The following is a 17705-nucleotide window of genomic DNA, read 5'->3' on the forward strand; positions in this document are numbered from 1 at the left end:
TAGTCCTGGTTTAGCCCTGGTTTAGTCCTGGTTTAGCCCTGGTCTAGTCCTGGTTCAGCCCTGGTTTATCCCTGGTTTAGTCCTGGTTTAGCCCTGGTCTAGTCCTGGTTTAGTCCTGGTTTAGTCCTGGTTTAGCCCTGGTCTAGTCCCGGTTCAGCCCTGGTTTATCCCTGATTTAGTCCTGGTTTAGCCCTGGTTTAGTCCTGGTTTAGCCCTGGTCTAGTCCTGGTTTATCCCTGGTTTAGTCCTGGTTTAGCCCTGGTCTAGTCCTGGTTTAGTCCTGGTTTAGCCCTGGTTCAGCCCTGGTTTATCCCTAGTTTAGCCCTGGTTTAGTCCTGGTTTAGCCCTGGTTAAGCCCTGGTTTGGTCCTGGTTTAGTCCCGGTTTAGTCCTGGTTTAGCCCTGGTTTAGCCCTGGTTTAGTCCTGGTTTAGTCCCGGTTTAGTCCTGGTTTAGCCCTGGTTTAGCCCTGGTTTAGTCCTGGTTTAGCCCTGGTTAAGCCCTAGTTTAGTCCTGGTTCAGTCCTGGTTTAGTCCTGGTTGCGCCCTGGTTTAGTCCTGGTTTAGTCCTGGTTGCGCCCTGGTTTAGTCCTGGTTTAGCCCTGGTTTGGTCCTGGTTTGGCCCTGGTTTAGCCCTGATTTAGTCCTGGTTTGGTCCTGGTTTAGCCCTGGTTTAGCCCGGGTTTAGTCCTAGTTTAGTCCTGGTTCAGCCCTGGTTTATCCCTGGTTTAGTCCTGGTTTAGCCCTGGTTTAGTCCTGGTTTAGCCCTGGTCTAGTCCTGGTTCAGCCCTGGTTTATCCCTGGTTTAGTCCTGGTTTAGCCCTGGTCTAGTCCTGGTTTAGTCCTGGTTTAGCCCTGGTTCAGCCCTGGTTTATCCCTAGTTTAGCCCTGGTTTAGTCCTGGTTTAGCCCTGGCTTAGCCCTGGTTTAGCCCTGGTTCAGTCACAGAACGCTGCTGCTCATACCTTCTGGATCATGATGACGTACGGCCCGAGCATCTCGAAGCCTCGGGCGAAGAACATGACGTTGCACCATCCCAGGACCAAGCACACGGCCATGAGCTCCGCCTCTCCGTTCAACTGACACACGCGGAACACCAGGAGGAGCACCACCAGGCAGGCGTAGCTGATGCTGCAACAACAGGACAGGTCACAGTTCAGCCCTGGAGCTCACAGTTCAGCCCTGGAGCTCACAGTTCAGCCCTGGAGCTCATAGTTCAGCCCTGGAGCTCACAGTTCAGCCCTGGAGCTCATAGTTCAGCCCTGGAGCTCACAGTTCAGCCCTGGAGCTCACAGTTCAGCCCTGGAGCTCACAGTTCAGCCCTGGAGCTCACACAGTTCAGCCCTGGAGCTCACAGTTCAGCCCTGGAGCTCACAGTTCAGCCCTGGAGCTCACAGTTCAGCCCTGGAGCTCACAGTTCAGCCCTGGAGCTCACACAGTTCAGCCCTGGAGCTCACAGTTCAGCCCTGGAGCTCACAGTTCAGCCCTGGCTCACACAGTTCAGCCCTGGAGCTCACACAGTTCAGCCCTGGAGCTCACACAGTTCAGCCCTGGAGCTCACAGTTCAGCCCTGGAGCTCACACAGTTCAGCCCTGGAGCTCACACAGTTCAGCCCTGGAGCTCACAGTTCAGCCCTGGAGCTCACAGTTCAGCCCTGGAGCTCACAGTTCAGCCCTGGAGCTCACAGTTCAGCCCTGGAGCTCACACAGTTCAGCCCTGGAGCTCACACAGTTCAGCCCTGGAGCTCACACAGTTCAGCCCTGGAGCTCACAGTTCAGCCCTGGAGCTCACAGTTCAGCCCTGGAGCTCACACAGTTCAGCCCTGGAGCTCACACAGTTCAGCCCTGGAGCTCACAGTTCAGCCCTGGAGCTCACACAGTTCAGCCCTGGAGCTCACACAGTTCAGCCCTGGAGCTCACAGTTCAGCCCTGGAGCTCACACAGTTCAGCCCTGGAGCTCACAGTTCAGCCCTGGAGCTCACAGTTCAGCCCTGGAGCTCACAGTTCAGCCCTGGAGCTCACACAGTTCAGCCCTGGAGCTCACACAGTTCAGCCCTGGAGCTCACACAGTTCAGCCCTGGAGCTCACACAGTTCAGCCCTGGAGCTCACACAGTTCAGCCCTGGAGCTCACACAGTTCAGTCCTATATACTATATATGTAAAAAGTGCACTGAACCATGGCAAATGTTGGGCCCTATTTAACTTAAAATATCTGTTTTAAGGAGGAAATTAGATGTTGTTTGTGCCCGAGCGACTGACATGTGGACTGGGCGCCGCAGATTGAATTTTGATGCAGATTTGACTCAAACTGGACAATGACCTTTAATGAGACGCACTAAAATGTCTAATATTAGGTTCACAAAGAAGCTTCATTGCAGTAAAACATCTCATCGAATAGCTGCATATCAGGCTATTACATCAGGTCAGAAACAAGTGACTTAATGACACTTTATTGTCTCTACAATAAAGTGTAGCTTAAAGCGCCCCCTACAGGTCGGACGACTCATTGAACTAAAATGCAGTTAAGATAAATATATTTTGAATTTAGCTAAAAATTATTTAAAAAAATTATCACAGAATAGCAATTTTTTTAGGTTTATAATTTCACTTCCTGTTTGTAATCTATGACATCACGATAGCCAAAACTCGTCTAATGTCACAATTATTTTTATTTGACTAAAGACCTTATTTTGTTGAATTAATGTTTAGAGAGTCAAAAAAGTTGTTTCTTTGTGTAAATTCTGCATGAACTAGCATGAGCGTCCCTGGTGTGATGTCACTTCCTGTCATTTTCTACAGATTTTTCCCCATTTTCTCCACAAATACCTGCTTGATCGGTGTAAAACTATCATTTATATGTACAACAGGTAAAAACACACCAAATAAAGTCAAAATTTGAAAATTGTAAAACCTTGTCATGGGCACTTTAAGCTTCAGTCGGTAACGTTCACGTGACACTTACAGGATGACGTGGAAGGGCCCTCCGAGTGCAGTCTGACCGAAGTAACGCTTTGCGCCCACTCGAATGATGTCAGGGATCTGTGGGTCAAAACAAAACCGCTGGAGCAAATGTACACTGCAAAACATCTTCACAGGGGTCAAACGAGGGTCATTTGAACGTGAGTGTGGACTATTTATACGTATGACAGGGGTTAACGTTATTACAGGTGGGGGGCCATTACTGCCTTGCCTGGGAATTTCCACGGTAAAGCAGTAAACAAAAAGCAGATGATGCCACAAGGCCAAGTTACGGGTAAGATCTGTGGAGGGGCGTGCTTGCTCAGAGTGAGATTCCATGTTTTTCAATAAGAATAAGCGATATGTTGTTGAATGAACGCAGGGTGGATGGATGTAATGTCGTACAGTGGAACATTTCAGGCAAAGCAAACATCTCTATGGAGACAAACGGGTGTCGACGCCCACCAGAAAAGTTACATAGTGCGTCTTTAAGGTATTTTCCTAATTTCTGCTTGGTGCACCCCGTTTCAATTTAGAAAGGAATGTGTTAAATTCAGTCAAGATTTTGGAAAAAAAATAAAATTACACTCTTCACAATCACATCACAATCTTTTTTTTTTTTTTGCAGTGTAGAGCACATATTAAAGAAGAAATATTGTGCTTTTTAAAAATGTTGTATTAAACTATAACATGTGCAGATCATTATTTAAGCAAAATCGATTAAAACGGTTAAAAAGGTCCATCGACTTCCTGTTAGAAACTGCAGAACTGATAAGCTCCGCCTCTTCAGCGCGACGTTTCACCGTCACAAACGGCAGATTTTCAATTACCGTATTTTCCGGACTATAAGTGGCACCTTTTTTCATAGTTTTGGCCGGGTACGACTTATACTTATATTTATACTTTTATACTTATACTCCGGAGCGACTTGTATGTGATATTATTTGTTATTTTCACACTTGCAACTGCATTTCATACTCCAGTGCAACTTATATATGTTTTTTTCTTCTCTATTATGCATTTTTTGGCTTGTGCGACTTATACTCCGGAAAATACGGTACGTGTTTTTATTGTTGAAAAAATGGCTACGTGACATGTTTTAACCCTTCGCAAGTGCTGAGAAGTGGGTGGAGAAAGGTGGTAGGTGGGAACAGAGATTTTAAGAGCGCTCAAACCTTAAATGCAGGACAATGCAGAATGATTCAAACCATAGAAATACAACTCTTGAGTGAGTGAACGATGAGGGAACAACTGTCGTGACGGCTCATGGACACGCCCCCTTTAATGCGAGCGACTTTACCTCCAGTAACAGAATGACCAATGCCCCGAGCACGCTGATGACCTCTCCGACCAAGCGCAGGCTGTCTTTGTACGTCATGTAGCTCTCCTGGATTCAAACACAGACAAATAATAATTACAGCCAGACGAACAATGAACTTCATTCCCCCGTGTGACGCAATAACGTTTGTATTTGGCAGGATCGTACTTTGAGTGTCGTTTGAACTCGAATGGTTCTGTCCATGTCAGACTTGGTGTAGTTCTCCGGAGCGTCCTTCAGAGGGCGGTATGTGCAGCATAATGTGAAGGTGCCGATGTAAAGCAAGTACAGCAGCAGCAGGAGTCTAAAAACACGAAGGAGCAGATGCAGCACGAGGTCGGTTTAGGTGAATCGGGCGTTGAGTGCGTTGAGTTCACAGGGTTTTTCCTCTGAAATCGGTTTTAAATTTACCTGAAATAGTGTTTTCCGTACAGATTCCACTTAAGACTGACCAGCTGCCGGACAGGAGTCACCTCCAGGATCCTTCTGGCCTGAATAAAAGATCAATTATAAAGCATTTTAATGCTGAGTATACATTCTGTGACGTCCATCATAAGTCGCTGTTTAGATCTGGTTTAGCTGAGATTTAGGGTGCGTTTTTCACACTTATTTGGCCCGAAATTGAGCCCATTTCAGTCCTGATGTGGTCTTGGTTTGGCCCTGTTCTGGTTCTTGTTTAGTTCTGACCTTGTCCAAGTTTATATTTGGGTTTAGTCCTGGTTTAGTCCCAATTTTGATGTGGTGAACGCGCAAGTGTAGAGACGGTTTTGTGCTGGTTTAGTTCTAGTTTGGTCCAGTTTAGAAAAACGGCCTCAATCGTGAGAGCTTTTGCCCACAGACCAAATGGTTGACGGTTCAGTCCAAGTTTCATGACTAATGCACATTTTTGTTGTTGTTGTTGTTGTTGTTGTTGTTGTTGTTGTTGTTGTTGGGACAGACCTTTTCACTTTACCGAGCTTACCACACACTATGAGGAGTAAATGAAAAACACATTGCATTTGGAGTGTTTAGAAAAGTAGTTTATAAGACATTTGCATTGTGTTTAGTAATAATTAGTCAAGGGCCCGGTTAAGTCCTAGTTTAGTCCTGGTTCTCCCTGGTTCTTTCCTGGTTCTACCCTGGTTCTGCCCTGGTTCTGCCCTGGTTCTTCCCTGGTTCTGGCCTGGTTCTTCCCTGGTTCTGCCCTGGTTCTTCCCTGGTTCTTTCCTGGTTCTACCCTGGTTCTGCCCTGGTTCTTCCCTGGTTCTTTCCTGGTTCTACCCTGGTTCTGCCCTGGTTCTTCCCTGGTTCTTCCCTGGTTCTTTCCTGGTTCTACCCTGGTTCTGCCCTGGTTCTGCCCTGGTTCTTCCCTGGTTCTGCCCTGGTTCTGCCCTGGTTCTTCCCTGGTTCTGCCCTGGTTCTTCCCTGGTTCTTCCCTGGTTCTGCCCTGGTTCTGCCCTGGTTCTGCCCTGGTTCTGCCCTGGTTCAGGCGCTGCTTTGGTCCATGTTTGGTTCTTCTCACACTCAAACTAGACTTTCCCCTGAGTGTTGGACCTCAGAGACCTCAGAGACCTCAGATACCTCAGAGACCTCAGAGACCTCAGAGACCTCAGAGACCTCAGAGACCTCAGATACCTCAGAGACCTCAGAGTGCATCGGTTGTTTGCGTTTGCTGTCCGTACGTGTTGTCTTCACCTCTTTCTGGTGACTCCCCACGATGAGCTCCAGCACGGACGTGTCGTCGGCCCACGAGTCGATCTCCATCAGGTCAAACAGGTTTGACGTCAGAGGACCCAGAGTCCACTGGACGATCTTCCTCCTGTTCACCAGGTGATGGAACGCCTGAGCGAGCAGAAAACACCGTTACAATGGGATTATGAGTGCTGTGATCATGTGACATCAAGGTAGCCTCTCCACAGATCCGACCTGGGACCTCTCCACGGTGTCAGACATGTTTACTGCCGTACTAGACATTGTAATCCATGGTAGAATTCGTACATCTGGTGCACTGTTGAAGATTTAGTCAAACACTTTTTTAGTTTTTGTCTAGTTTTAGAAAATGTCGTGTTATTTTAGTCGACTGAATCCATTCCATGTATTCGAGGACAGTCACGCTTTAGTTTCTGTGGTATTCAGCTACTCTCATTAACTCAAAAGAATACATTGTAGTATTTGATTGTGCAGTTTATCAAAGCAAGTGAGAAAAAAGAAACACAGCTTTTGACGTAAGTGAGTGTGTGTGTGTGTGTGTGTGTATGTGTGTGTGTATGTGTGTGTGTGTGTGTGTGTGTGTGTGTGTATGTGTGTATGTGTGTGTGTGTGTGTGTGTGTGTATGTGTGTGTGTGTTTGTGTGTATGTGTGTATGTGTGTGTGTGTTTGTGTGTATGTGTGTATGTGTGTGTGTGTGTGTTTGTGTGTATGTGTGTGTGTGTGTTTGTGTGTATGTGTGTATGTGTGTGTGTGTTTGTGTGTGTGTGTGTGTTTGTGTGTGTGTGTGTGTGTGTGTTTGTGTGTATGTGTGTATGTGTGTTTGTGTGTATGTGTGTGTGTGTGTGTGTGTGTGTTTGTGTGTGTGTATGTGTGTTTGTGTGTATGTGTGTATGTGTGTGTGTTTGTAGGTGTATGTGTGTGTGTGTGTGTGTGTGTGTGTGTTTGTAGGTGTGTGTGTGTGTGTGTGTGTGTGTTTGTAGGTGTGTGTGTGTGTTTGTAGGTGTGTGTGTGTGTGTGTGTGTGTGTGTTTGTAGGTGTGTGTGTGTGTGTTTGTAGGTGTGTGTGTGTGTGTGTTTGTAGGTGTATGTGTGTGTGTGTGTGTGTGTGTGTGTGTGTTTGTAGGTGTGTGTGTGTGTGTGTGTTTGTAGGTGTATGTGTGTGTGTGTGTGTTTGTAGGTGTATGTGTGTATGTTTGTAGGTGTATGTGTGTGTGTGTGTGTGTTTGTAGGTGTGTGTGTGTGTGTTTGTAGGTGTGTGTGTGTGTGTTTGTAGGTGTGTGTGTGTGTTTGTAGGTGTGTGTGTGTGTGTTTGTAGGTGTGTGTGTGTGTGTGTGTTTGTAGGTGTATGTGTGTGTGTTTGTAGGTGTATGTGTGTGTGTGTGTGTGTGTGTTTGTAGGTGTGTGTGTGTGTGTGTTTGTAGGTGTATGTGTGTGTGTTTGCAGGTGTATGTGTGTGTGTGTGTGTGTTTGTAGGTGTATGTGTGTGTGTTTGTAGGTGTATGTGTGTGTGTGTGTGTGTGTGTGTGTGTGTGTGTTTGTAGGTGTGTGTGTGTGTGTGTTTGTAGGTGTGTGTGTGTGTGTGTGTGTTTGTAGGTGTGTGTGTGTGTTTGTAGGTGTGTGTGTGTGTGTTTGTAGGTGTGTGTGTGTGTGTGTGTTTGTAGGTGTGTGTGTGTGTGTGTGTGTGTGTTTGTAGGTGTATGTGTGTGTGTGTGTGTGTGTGTGTGTTTGTAGGTGTATGTGTGTGTGTGTGTGTGTGTATGTGTGTGTTTGTAGGTGTGTGTGTGTGTTTGTCCTTCAGTTTGTATCAGTTATGCAGAAATGTAAGAAATGGTGTAAAAAAGCCCAACACATTTTAAACACTTGCATTTTCACACCGTAACATAATGAAACTCAGTGTGTAATCTCCAGAATGCAGTACTTTGATTGGGCCATGAGCGTAATACTGGGAATACTGCAGGTACTCCAATATTGTGTGACCGTGCTACATTTTCACGGCGTTCTTCCCGACGCCACGTTCGAGGCTGCAAACGGAGCTCACCACGGCGTTGCCTTCTTTGGCGGCCAGTTTGAACGGCGTGAGCCCGCGGTAGTTGGGCACCATGTCGATGGGCAGCGCCTGGTCCAGCTCGGCGTCACGGGCCATGATCAGGTCCATGGCCTGGCACGCGATGGTCTTGTTGGGCTGATGCACCAGGATGTGAAGCACGGTGTTGCCTGGAGGGGACACAAACAGAACTTAACTTAAAACCTGACAGAAAACAGAACACAGGTTTTTGGCATTTTGGCCTCATATTTTATGGATTTCGTATGTAGTAGACGTGCTGTCGTGCCCCTTTCAAAATGGCGGACTCGGATGCTACTGTACTGTTCCCGGATGTGCGAACGCATGTATAACAAGGCGTTTGACAACAACAATTGAGCGAATCTTGGCATCTTCCATCTTTGCTGTGAAAAGTGTCATATATCGCATAGTCGCATATTTTACACATTTAGACTGTTGAGTGTGAAAATCTAAGCATTAAACATTTAGAAGGTGATTTTTTAGATTTTGGGGATTTTTTTTACTTGGAAAAAACACCATGAAAGCAACTGATATTCAAAATAGAAAAAGTTCACATATCATGTTCAAGATTAACAAGTCTAAGTGAGGAATTTGCATTTTAAAAATCAAAATCTGATGAACAAAGATGACTCTAGTTAAAGGTAAAGTATGTACACAACCTATCTGTGTCCCCGGATACACAGCAAACATCTATAAAGCAACATTTGTAACAGAACATTGGACGTGATGACGTTGTTGATGGTACAATTCTCCAATCAGAAAGCAGAATGAGCCTCACATGACTCTCTCTCTGAGCTGTGATCTTTTAAAGCAGAAAGAGCACTCACACCTCCCTTTAAAACATGTCCTGTCCAAAAAGCCCAGTTTTAACAAAGATCATCTCACCTTCTACTGTAAGTCAGGTGGTTATCACAACTACATAACTACAACTAACCATAACGCTTTTATATATACTGTATATATATATATATATATATATATATATATATATATATATATATATATATATAAAAGCTTACCTTTCCAGGGGTTAACCCCTGGAAAGGTAGAGGACCAGGACCAGGCCATTTAGATGCTAATCAGGTTCTCAGGGTGGTTGAGCCAGGGTCTCACAAAGACAAAGAGGATTCTAATAGCCCATTAAGATTCTGAATAGGCTCGGTAGATACAAGGGGGGAGTTTCTGTTGAAACAAACAACTCTTTCTACTTCAGGAAGGCTCCGCCCAATGGGCGGGTCTTACCACAGAACAGTATTAATATCGGAGTTCTCGACCTAAATTCTTTTATTGACAATGACTCTTGGATGAGAGTCGAAACGTCTATTTTTTCTAACTGAGTCCAGATGACTACAACTGAAGCTTTTTCTACTATGGAACACGCCTGGACGAATGAGGGATTACACCGACAAGCTCAAACACTGTTCAAATATGTTTTATTTACAAATTATGCCTTTTTAGGATGGAAAAATCTGTGTTGGGAGAGAAAAAAAATGAATATATTTGTCGAGAAGAACGCAACACCTTCTAAGTTGCACCGTTGAGCAACATCTCAATCTTTCGGAGCAGCTTTGTGGTTGAGCACCCGCCCTCTAACCCGAAGGCGTGCTGTTCCATTCCCACTCGAAAACACTGCGTATCGCCCCGTGACGCTTTGCCCCGCCTCGACCTCGGGCCTCCGCGTGCACTGAGCCGGGTGTCGGGTTCGTACCTCGATAGTCCTGGACCCGGGTGCTGGCTCCGGCGTCGATCACCATGGAGATGATGTCCTCGTTCCCCGCGCAGGCAGCGAACGACAAGACGTGCTCCCCTGGAACACGACGCACAAATGCAATGTCATAGGCAATCCATACATACAGCGAGGAGAGACTGGGTTCATCCTGACAGGCGCGGACATAAATCTATCAATAAATACATAAATAAATGGATTCCCAACCAAAATGTCAGATCTTTGGACATTTCCAGTTTGGGAAAGGGTAAAAAATGTCCAAACATGGCTGATTTGTTGTTTGGCAAGTGAGTTCATGACCTATAAGGAGCTGTACCGGCTTTCTATCATAACGTAAAATCTGTCGGTGAAAATGAGACCGCTGTGAGCTGTCCGCATCTTCATATTATTCAACGTGAAGCAGGAAGTGCGCTGTTACCATGCTGATATTTCATTAACTCTGGATTGTGGCGGTGAACTTTGCTCTGGCCACTTTGTTTGGAGTGGGCGGGACCACTGTTGTGATTATGTTTCTGTGGCTGTTCTGTGATAGTTGTGTTCTTTTCGTTTTGTCCGTGTCTCTCTGGTCTTGTTCTGTGTTCTGTGTTTATATTCATGATTTGGATGACTGGAATGCATTTGATGAGCGAGCAAACAGTTTAAAATGAAATCGTTTTTCACGCTTTAAAGTGGACGATATTCAACATGTTTGCTTAAAGTGCCTATGACATGTTTTTACAATCTTCTCATTTTGACTTTATTTGGTGTGTTTGTACCTGTCATAAATATACATTATAGTTCTTCACCAATCAAGCAGGTATTTGTGGAGAAAACGTTGAAAAAAAAGGTAAAAAATAACAAGAAGTGACATCACACCAGGGACACACTCATTCCAGTCAAAGTTTATGCAGAATTTACTACACAAAGAAACACCTTTTTAAACATTGATTTAACAAAATAAAGTCACTCTCAAATATTTGTATTAGTCAAATAAATTTGTTTTGACATTAGATGAGTTTTGGCCCAGTGTTTGCTCGGTAATTTCCTAGTGTGATGTCATCAATTACAAACAGGAAGTGAAATTATGAACCTAAAAGAAATGTGCTATTCTGTGATAGATTTTTCAATAATTTTGGCAAAATTATAAATATGTTTATCTTAATAAAGTGGTTGGTTGGTTGGTTGTGGTTTAATAATCGTCCGACCTGTAGGGGGCGCTTTAATCCTGTCACCAACATTCAGCGGGCAAAGCCAGGTTGGACTGCATCTTACCATAGTAAATAAGTCCTCCAATCCTTTTTCTGAAGTACAGGCCGGTGACCCTGGGCGTGGCCACGTCCCCCCCGCCGCTGATCAGATGATGCACCAGGTTGATGTTCTGGTTCACCACGGCGATGTGCAGCGGCGTCACCCCTGTGCGCAGACAAACAACTCAATCGTTTCATTTGTCCCGGTTCTGCCCTCGCTAATCTCACTTTGTGTCCCCGCTGTCTCGACCATCGTGACAGAAGCGTAATTTGATCTGTGACAAATTCATCCCCAGAACAAATCCAGTGTTTAACCTCGTTGCATCTGGCGTGTGGACAATATATAATAAGTCTTATATAAGTCGGAATCCACGAAGGAATGAGGAGCCAGTGGTGCAGATTGGTGGCTTTGGTGGGGCAGTTTGTTCCATTTAATCACAGGTGAATGGAGTGAATGGAGCTCAACAGACAGTAGATTTACCATTGATTTTTTGGTTTGTCTTTGTCAGTTTGCTCTTTAAACCTTTATGTAGAAACAAACACTTTGTCTAATCTGCACCTAAAGATGTTTAATGTTTATATTTTTCATTTAATCCACTTGCACGTGCACACTAAATCTTTTACTTCCAGTTCCCGTTTACTCAAACACTAAATAAGTATATTCCCATAACTCATTTAAATCTGTCTATAACTCATTTCAAACTGTATATAACACATTTAAAACCGTCTATAATTCATTTAAAACTGTATATAACACATTTAAGACGGTCTATAACTAATTTAAAACTGTCTATAATTAATTTAAAACTGTATATAATTAATAGTAGAAAAAGGCTTCAGTTGTAGTCATCTGGACTCAGTTTGAAAAAATAGACGTTTCGACTCTCGAGTCTCGACTTTCGAGAACCAAGAAGCAGGACAAAAGGGAAACTGAACAGAGAAGGAAGGGTGTTTCTATCCCTTATGTCTCTGGCCTGTCGGAAAAACTGCAGAGAATTTTTAGACAACACGAAGTCCCTGTTTATTTTAAACCAGGAAACACTTTGAGACAAAAACTGGTTCATCCTGAGGACAAGTTGCCGACTCAAAAACAGAGCAATGTAGTTTATTCGATCCAATGCAGTGAAGAAAGCTGTAAAGAACGGTACATAGGTGAGACGAAACAGCCTCTACACAAGAGGCTTTATCAGCACAGAAGAAATACAAGTTCAGGACCTCAGAGTGCCGTGCATCTCCATCTTGAAGCCTCTAATCACTCGTTTGAAGACGGTGAGGTGAAGGTTTTAAGCAGGAGAAAAGATGGTTTGAAAGAGGAGTCAAGGAAGCTATTTTTGTTAAAAAAGAAAGACCTTCTTTAAACAGAAATGGAGGGCTAAGGTTTAATCTTCCTGTTATTTATAATGGGTTACTGAACCCCTGGAAAGGTAGAGGACCAGGACCAGGCCATTTAGATGCTAATCAGGTACTCAGGGTGGTTGAGCCAGGGTCTCACAAAGACAAAGAGGAGACTAATAGCCCATTAAGATTCTGAATAGGCTCGGTAGATACAAGGGGGGAGTTTCTGTTGAAACAAACAACTCTTTCTACTTCAGGAAGGCTCCGCCCAATGGGCGGGTCTTACCACAGAACAGTATTAATATCGGAGTTCTCGATCTAAATTCTTTTATTGACAATGACTCTTGGATGAGAGTCGAAACGTCTATTTTTTCAAACTGAGTCCAGATGACTACAACTGAAGCTTTTTCTACTATGGAACACGCCTGGACGAATGAGGGATTACACCGACATGTATATAATTAATTTAAAACTGTATATAATTAATTTAAAACTGTCTATAACTTATTTAAAGCTTTAAAAAAAAAAAAAAACAGCAACAACAATGACAATGACAACAACTTGTGCTTGTGTGTGTGAGCGAACCTTGGAAGAGGTCAGAGGTCATGGGTTCGTTGATGAGTTCAGGAGCTCCGTCCATCAGAGCCACAGCGGCGTCCATGTTGTCGTTCATCACGGCCACATGAAGCGCAGTCTCCCCCAGCGCGCCTGAAAGTAAACCGCGTTACCACGGCGGCCAAACCCTAACCCTAACTCTAACCCTAACCCTAACTCTAACCCTAACCCTAACCCACGGCGGCCAAACCCTAACTCCAACCCTAACCTTAACCTTAACCCTAACCCTAACCCTAACCCTAACCCTAACCCTAACCCTAACCCTAACTCTAACCTTAACTCTAACCTTAACCTTAACCCTAACCTTAACCCTAACCCTAACTCTAACTCTAAACCCCGTCATATGCACTTTAAGAAGAAGAGTCCATTTGTTTTCAACACATATGTTAAATATGATCAATAACAGTAAAGTTGAGGGGATTTGAATAAAAAACAGATTTGGCTTTTGAAAACACTGCTGGACTTGGACGTGTTAGTTTTGGTTTTAAAAAGCACAAATCTGCTGCCGATGAACTTTAACCAAGCAATAAATAACATTTGTACTCTATTTAAAGGTGAACACTTTTAACACACTCAATGGGACGTTCATTTTGGACTGTTTATGCCTTGATTTAAATTTCATTTTTTGTTGGATTTCTACTGGTTTTGATTTGTGTCTCTCTCTGGACTAGTTTTATTCTGTGTTTATGTCCATTTCTATATAAAAACATGAACTTTAACAATGCGACTTTGACCATTTTCACTGAAATGTCCTTTTTTGTTACTTTTGTGTTTTATCATTCCATTCAAGATATTAGGGCACATTTATTTGTAGATCTCACCTCGCTCGAAGATGTTGGTGGACGAGGAGCTGAGCAGCTTCTTGACGCAGGCTGCACTGTTGGTCTTCGCCGCGTAGAAGAGAGGAATATCGTTTATGCTGGAAGTAAAGACACCGTGAGACGTGTAGAGCGGGCCATTTACGGTAAACGCGACACAAACGATCACGACCGCGACAACAATGATGACAGAGTGCGTGACAACAGTTCAAATACAGCGAAACAGAGAGAAAAGTGGAAAGAAAGATGGGAAAAGAAAAATGGCGGTGGATAATTGGGAGTTTTAAGATCAAAAAGATAATAATGATGGAGCAAAACCTTGGAACAGGCAGAAGTGTGGCCATAAATGAGCTCCAAATGTGATCAATAAAGTGGGAAAATACCATCTAAGATAAAATAACAAGTTAAAACGTGCTTGAAGCTGTATTTATCTTGTTTATTTTGACCAACTTGAAGTAAGATTGCCAATGGAACAAGCACAAAATAAGAAAAGACAAGCGTTTTCTAACTTAAAATGAAGGACAAAATGCTTCTGCACTTGAAATAATAACAAAACTTAAATAATGCTTTAAGAAAGTCAAAATATACTCAAATTATGATAAATACTACTTGCATCAATTCCTTTTAAACTTGAAACTGAAGATTGTAAATGTTTCTGAAACACAAATTCTGAAAAAGTTATCTTATATTTTTGCTGAAACTTTTGTTATTTACTTTGACTTCTTGGCTCTGGTTTAATAGTTATTCCGTTTATTAGACCATTAACTTATCTCCTGATGTGATTTATGCTCTTCTTGTGATTGTTTTGAGCTATTTACATGACGTATCCCCTTCACAATAAAAGGGCTCCATAAGAAAACACAGGAAACATAATAACAAGTTCAAAAGTGGTTGAGTGATTTTATTTTCTTGATCTGACTGACGTAAAAACAGCATTTTGCAACAAAACAAGTACGACTTGTTCTTATCTTAAATACAATTGCATTTTAAAGTTAGAAAATTCTTATCTTTTTCCTGATAAACAAGAAATACGACTCAAAACAAGATAAATCCATCTGCGTCATGAACACTTTCCCCGTCTCAGTGAAATAAATCATACTAATTCAACACTGATCTTTCTGTGCTGTTTGTAGATTGTAAGCCCTTATTTTAGCATATGGTCTGTATTTTTTCACCACTGTTATTATTGATGATGTTTTTTGTGTGTAAATGTACTTATGCCTGTTTATCTTTCACATCTTGTTGTTTTAAAGTGAGTTTTTTTGTGTTTCTTTCATCTAAACACATCATGTTTCATTGCTAACTTGTGTACAACAAATAAATCTAATCTATTCTTTAAAAAACTAAAAAAAAATGTTTGCAATGATGTTTTATGGGGGAAGTATTTAAGTTAAGTTGTAATAAAACAAGTTACAGAAACAAAATGTAACAGTTTGATATAGTTTCTGAGCTTTATCAGAATTTGTTGACATCAGGGTTTAATAAAGAAAGTACAATTGTTTTATTTTATTTTGAAAATGTCGACTAAACCTTGAGCAAAAATCTGTATCGACGTTCTAGTCTGTGAAGTTCGATCTCTGACAATGTCTATAAACCTTTTCTGATTCTGATTTGAACCAGTTCAAAATGATTAATATAGTTACTTTAAGCTCGAAATATATCGTATTTTCTGGACTATAAGTCGCACCTTTTTTCATAGTTTTGGCCGGGGTGTGACTTATACTTATATTAATACTTATATACTTATACTTATACTCCGGAGCGACTTATATGTGATATTATTTATTTTCACACTTGCAACAGCATTTCATACTCCAGTGCGATTTATATATGTTTTTTTCTTCTCTATTGTGCATTTTATGGCCGGTGCGACTTATAGTCCAGAAAATACGGTGACTTAAAATTCAGCTTTGAGTTTGCGTTCGACCCGGAAATAAAAAAAGACGTTTGAGGCGACGACGACAAAATAAATCACCCACAAGAAGCTTTCCAACGTGACGGGCGAGTGACGCCGCTCCACAGACGTCACACGGTAAAAACGGAACATCCAGCGGCGTTCAAAGTGTTCAGGTCGAGCGGTTTTGGCCTTTTAGAACCTCGATTATTTAAAAGTCGTTTTCTGTATGATTTTTGACCCAATTTTAAGTCTAACTAACTAACTAAATCAACTAAATAAACGCAAAATAAGTACGATTATTAAGCTTATTTCAAGACTTCTTGGCAGATTATGTCACTTATTTCATGCACTGTCAGGAGTCATTTTGCAGTTACATAAATGAATGAATTAATGAATGACACTAATTAAATATTTAAACTGGTTTAAAAGAATCACGTTAAGGCTGTGTTCACGCTTTTTGGGAATAAACTGGAATTAAACCCAATCAAAGACTAAACCAGGACTAAACCAGGACTAAACCAGAACTAAACCAGGACTAAACCAGGACTAGAACCAGGACTAAACCAGGACTAAACCAGGACTAGAACCAGGACTAAACCAGGACTGAACCAGGACTAGAACCAGGACTAAACCAGGACTAAATCAGGACTAAACCAGGACTAAACCAGGACTAAACCAGGACTAGAACCAGGACTAGAACCAGGACTAAACCAGGACTAAACCAGGACTAGAACCAGGACTAAACCAGGACTAGAACCAGGACTAGAACCAGGACTAAACCAGGACTAAACCAGGACTAGAACCAGGAATAAACCAGGACTAAACCAGGACTAAACCAAGACTAAACCAGGACTAAACCAGGACTAAACCAGGACTAGAACCAGGACTAGAACCAGGACTAAACCAGGACTAGAACCAGGACTAAACCAGGACTAGAACCAGGACTAGAACCAGGACTAAACCAGGACTAGAACCAGGACTAAACCAGGACTAAACCAGGACTAGAACCAGGACTAAACCAGGACTAAACCAGGACTAAACCAGGACTAAACCAGGACTAGAACCAGGAATAAACCAGGACTAAACCAGGACTAAACCAAGACTAAACCAGGACTAAACCAGGACTAAACCAGGACTAGAACCAGGACTAGAACCAGGACTAGAACCAGGATTAAACCAGGACTAAACCAGAACTAAACCATGACTAGAACCAGGACTAAACCAGGACCAAACCAGGACTAAACCAGGACTAGAACCAGGACTAGAACCAGGACTAAACCAGGACTAGAACCAGGACTAAACCAGGACTAAACCAGGACTAGAACCAGGACTAAACCAGGACTAAACCAGGACTAGAACCAGGACTAAACCAGGACTAAACCAGGACTAAACCAGGACTAAACCAGAACTAAACCAGGACTAAACCAGGACTAGAACCAGGACTAAACCAGGACTAGAACCAGGACTAAACCAGGACTAAACCAGGACTAGAACCAGGACTAAACCAGGACTAAACCAGGACTAGAACCAGGACTAAACCAGGACTAAACCAGGACTAAACCAGGACTAAACCAGGACTAAACCAGGACTAGAACCAGGACTAAACCAGGACTAAACCAGGACTAGAACCAGGACTAAACCAGGACTAAACCAGGGCTAAACCAGGACTAAACCAGGACTAAACCAGAACTAAACCAGGACTAAACCAGGACTAAACCAGGACTAAACCAGGACTAGAACCAGGACTAGAACCAGGACTAAACCAGGACTAAACCAGGGCTAAACCAGGACTAAACCAGGACTAAACCAGAACTAAACCAGGACTAAACCAGGACTAGAACCAGGACTAAACCAGGACTAAACCAGGACTAAACCAGGACTAAACCAGAACTAAACCAGGACTAAACCAGGACTAGAACCAGGACTAAACCAGGACTAAACCAGGACTAAACCAGGACTAGAACCAGGACTAAACCAGGACTAAACCAGGACTAAACCAGGACTAGAACCAGGACTAAACCAGGACCAAACCAGGACTAAACCAGGACTAGAACCAGGACTAAACC

General features: G+C 42.9%; 1 protein-coding gene across 1 annotated transcript in view; it reads right to left on the reverse strand.

Moving 5' to 3' along the window:
- Positions 1-17705, reverse strand: part of trpv6 (transient receptor potential cation channel, subfamily V, member 6) — a 33185-nt gene that overhangs the window by 3814 nt on the left and 11666 nt on the right. Inside the window, exons 2-12 of the mRNA XM_072461514.1 lie at positions 13746-13843; positions 12895-13017; positions 11000-11140; positions 9731-9829; positions 7999-8174; positions 5946-6092; positions 4683-4762; positions 4440-4575; positions 4254-4340; positions 2958-3034; positions 962-1127 (exon numbers count right to left, since the gene is read on the reverse strand). Coding sequence (XP_072317615.1) covers positions 962-1127; positions 2958-3034; positions 4254-4340; positions 4440-4575; positions 4683-4762; positions 5946-6092; positions 7999-8174; positions 9731-9829; positions 11000-11140; positions 12895-13017; positions 13746-13843 — 1330 coding nt within the window. The remainder of the gene's footprint in view (positions 1-961; positions 1128-2957; positions 3035-4253; positions 4341-4439; positions 4576-4682; positions 4763-5945; positions 6093-7998; positions 8175-9730; positions 9830-10999; positions 11141-12894; positions 13018-13745; positions 13844-17705) is intronic.

This window comes from Eucyclogobius newberryi, unplaced genomic scaffold (assembly GCF_026437365.1).
Source record: "Eucyclogobius newberryi isolate DKJ021-1_F unplaced genomic scaffold, fEucNew1.0.hap1 SCAF_3, whole genome shotgun sequence".
NCBI classification, from domain to species: Eukaryota; Metazoa; Chordata; class Actinopteri; order Gobiiformes; family Gobiidae; genus Eucyclogobius; species Eucyclogobius newberryi.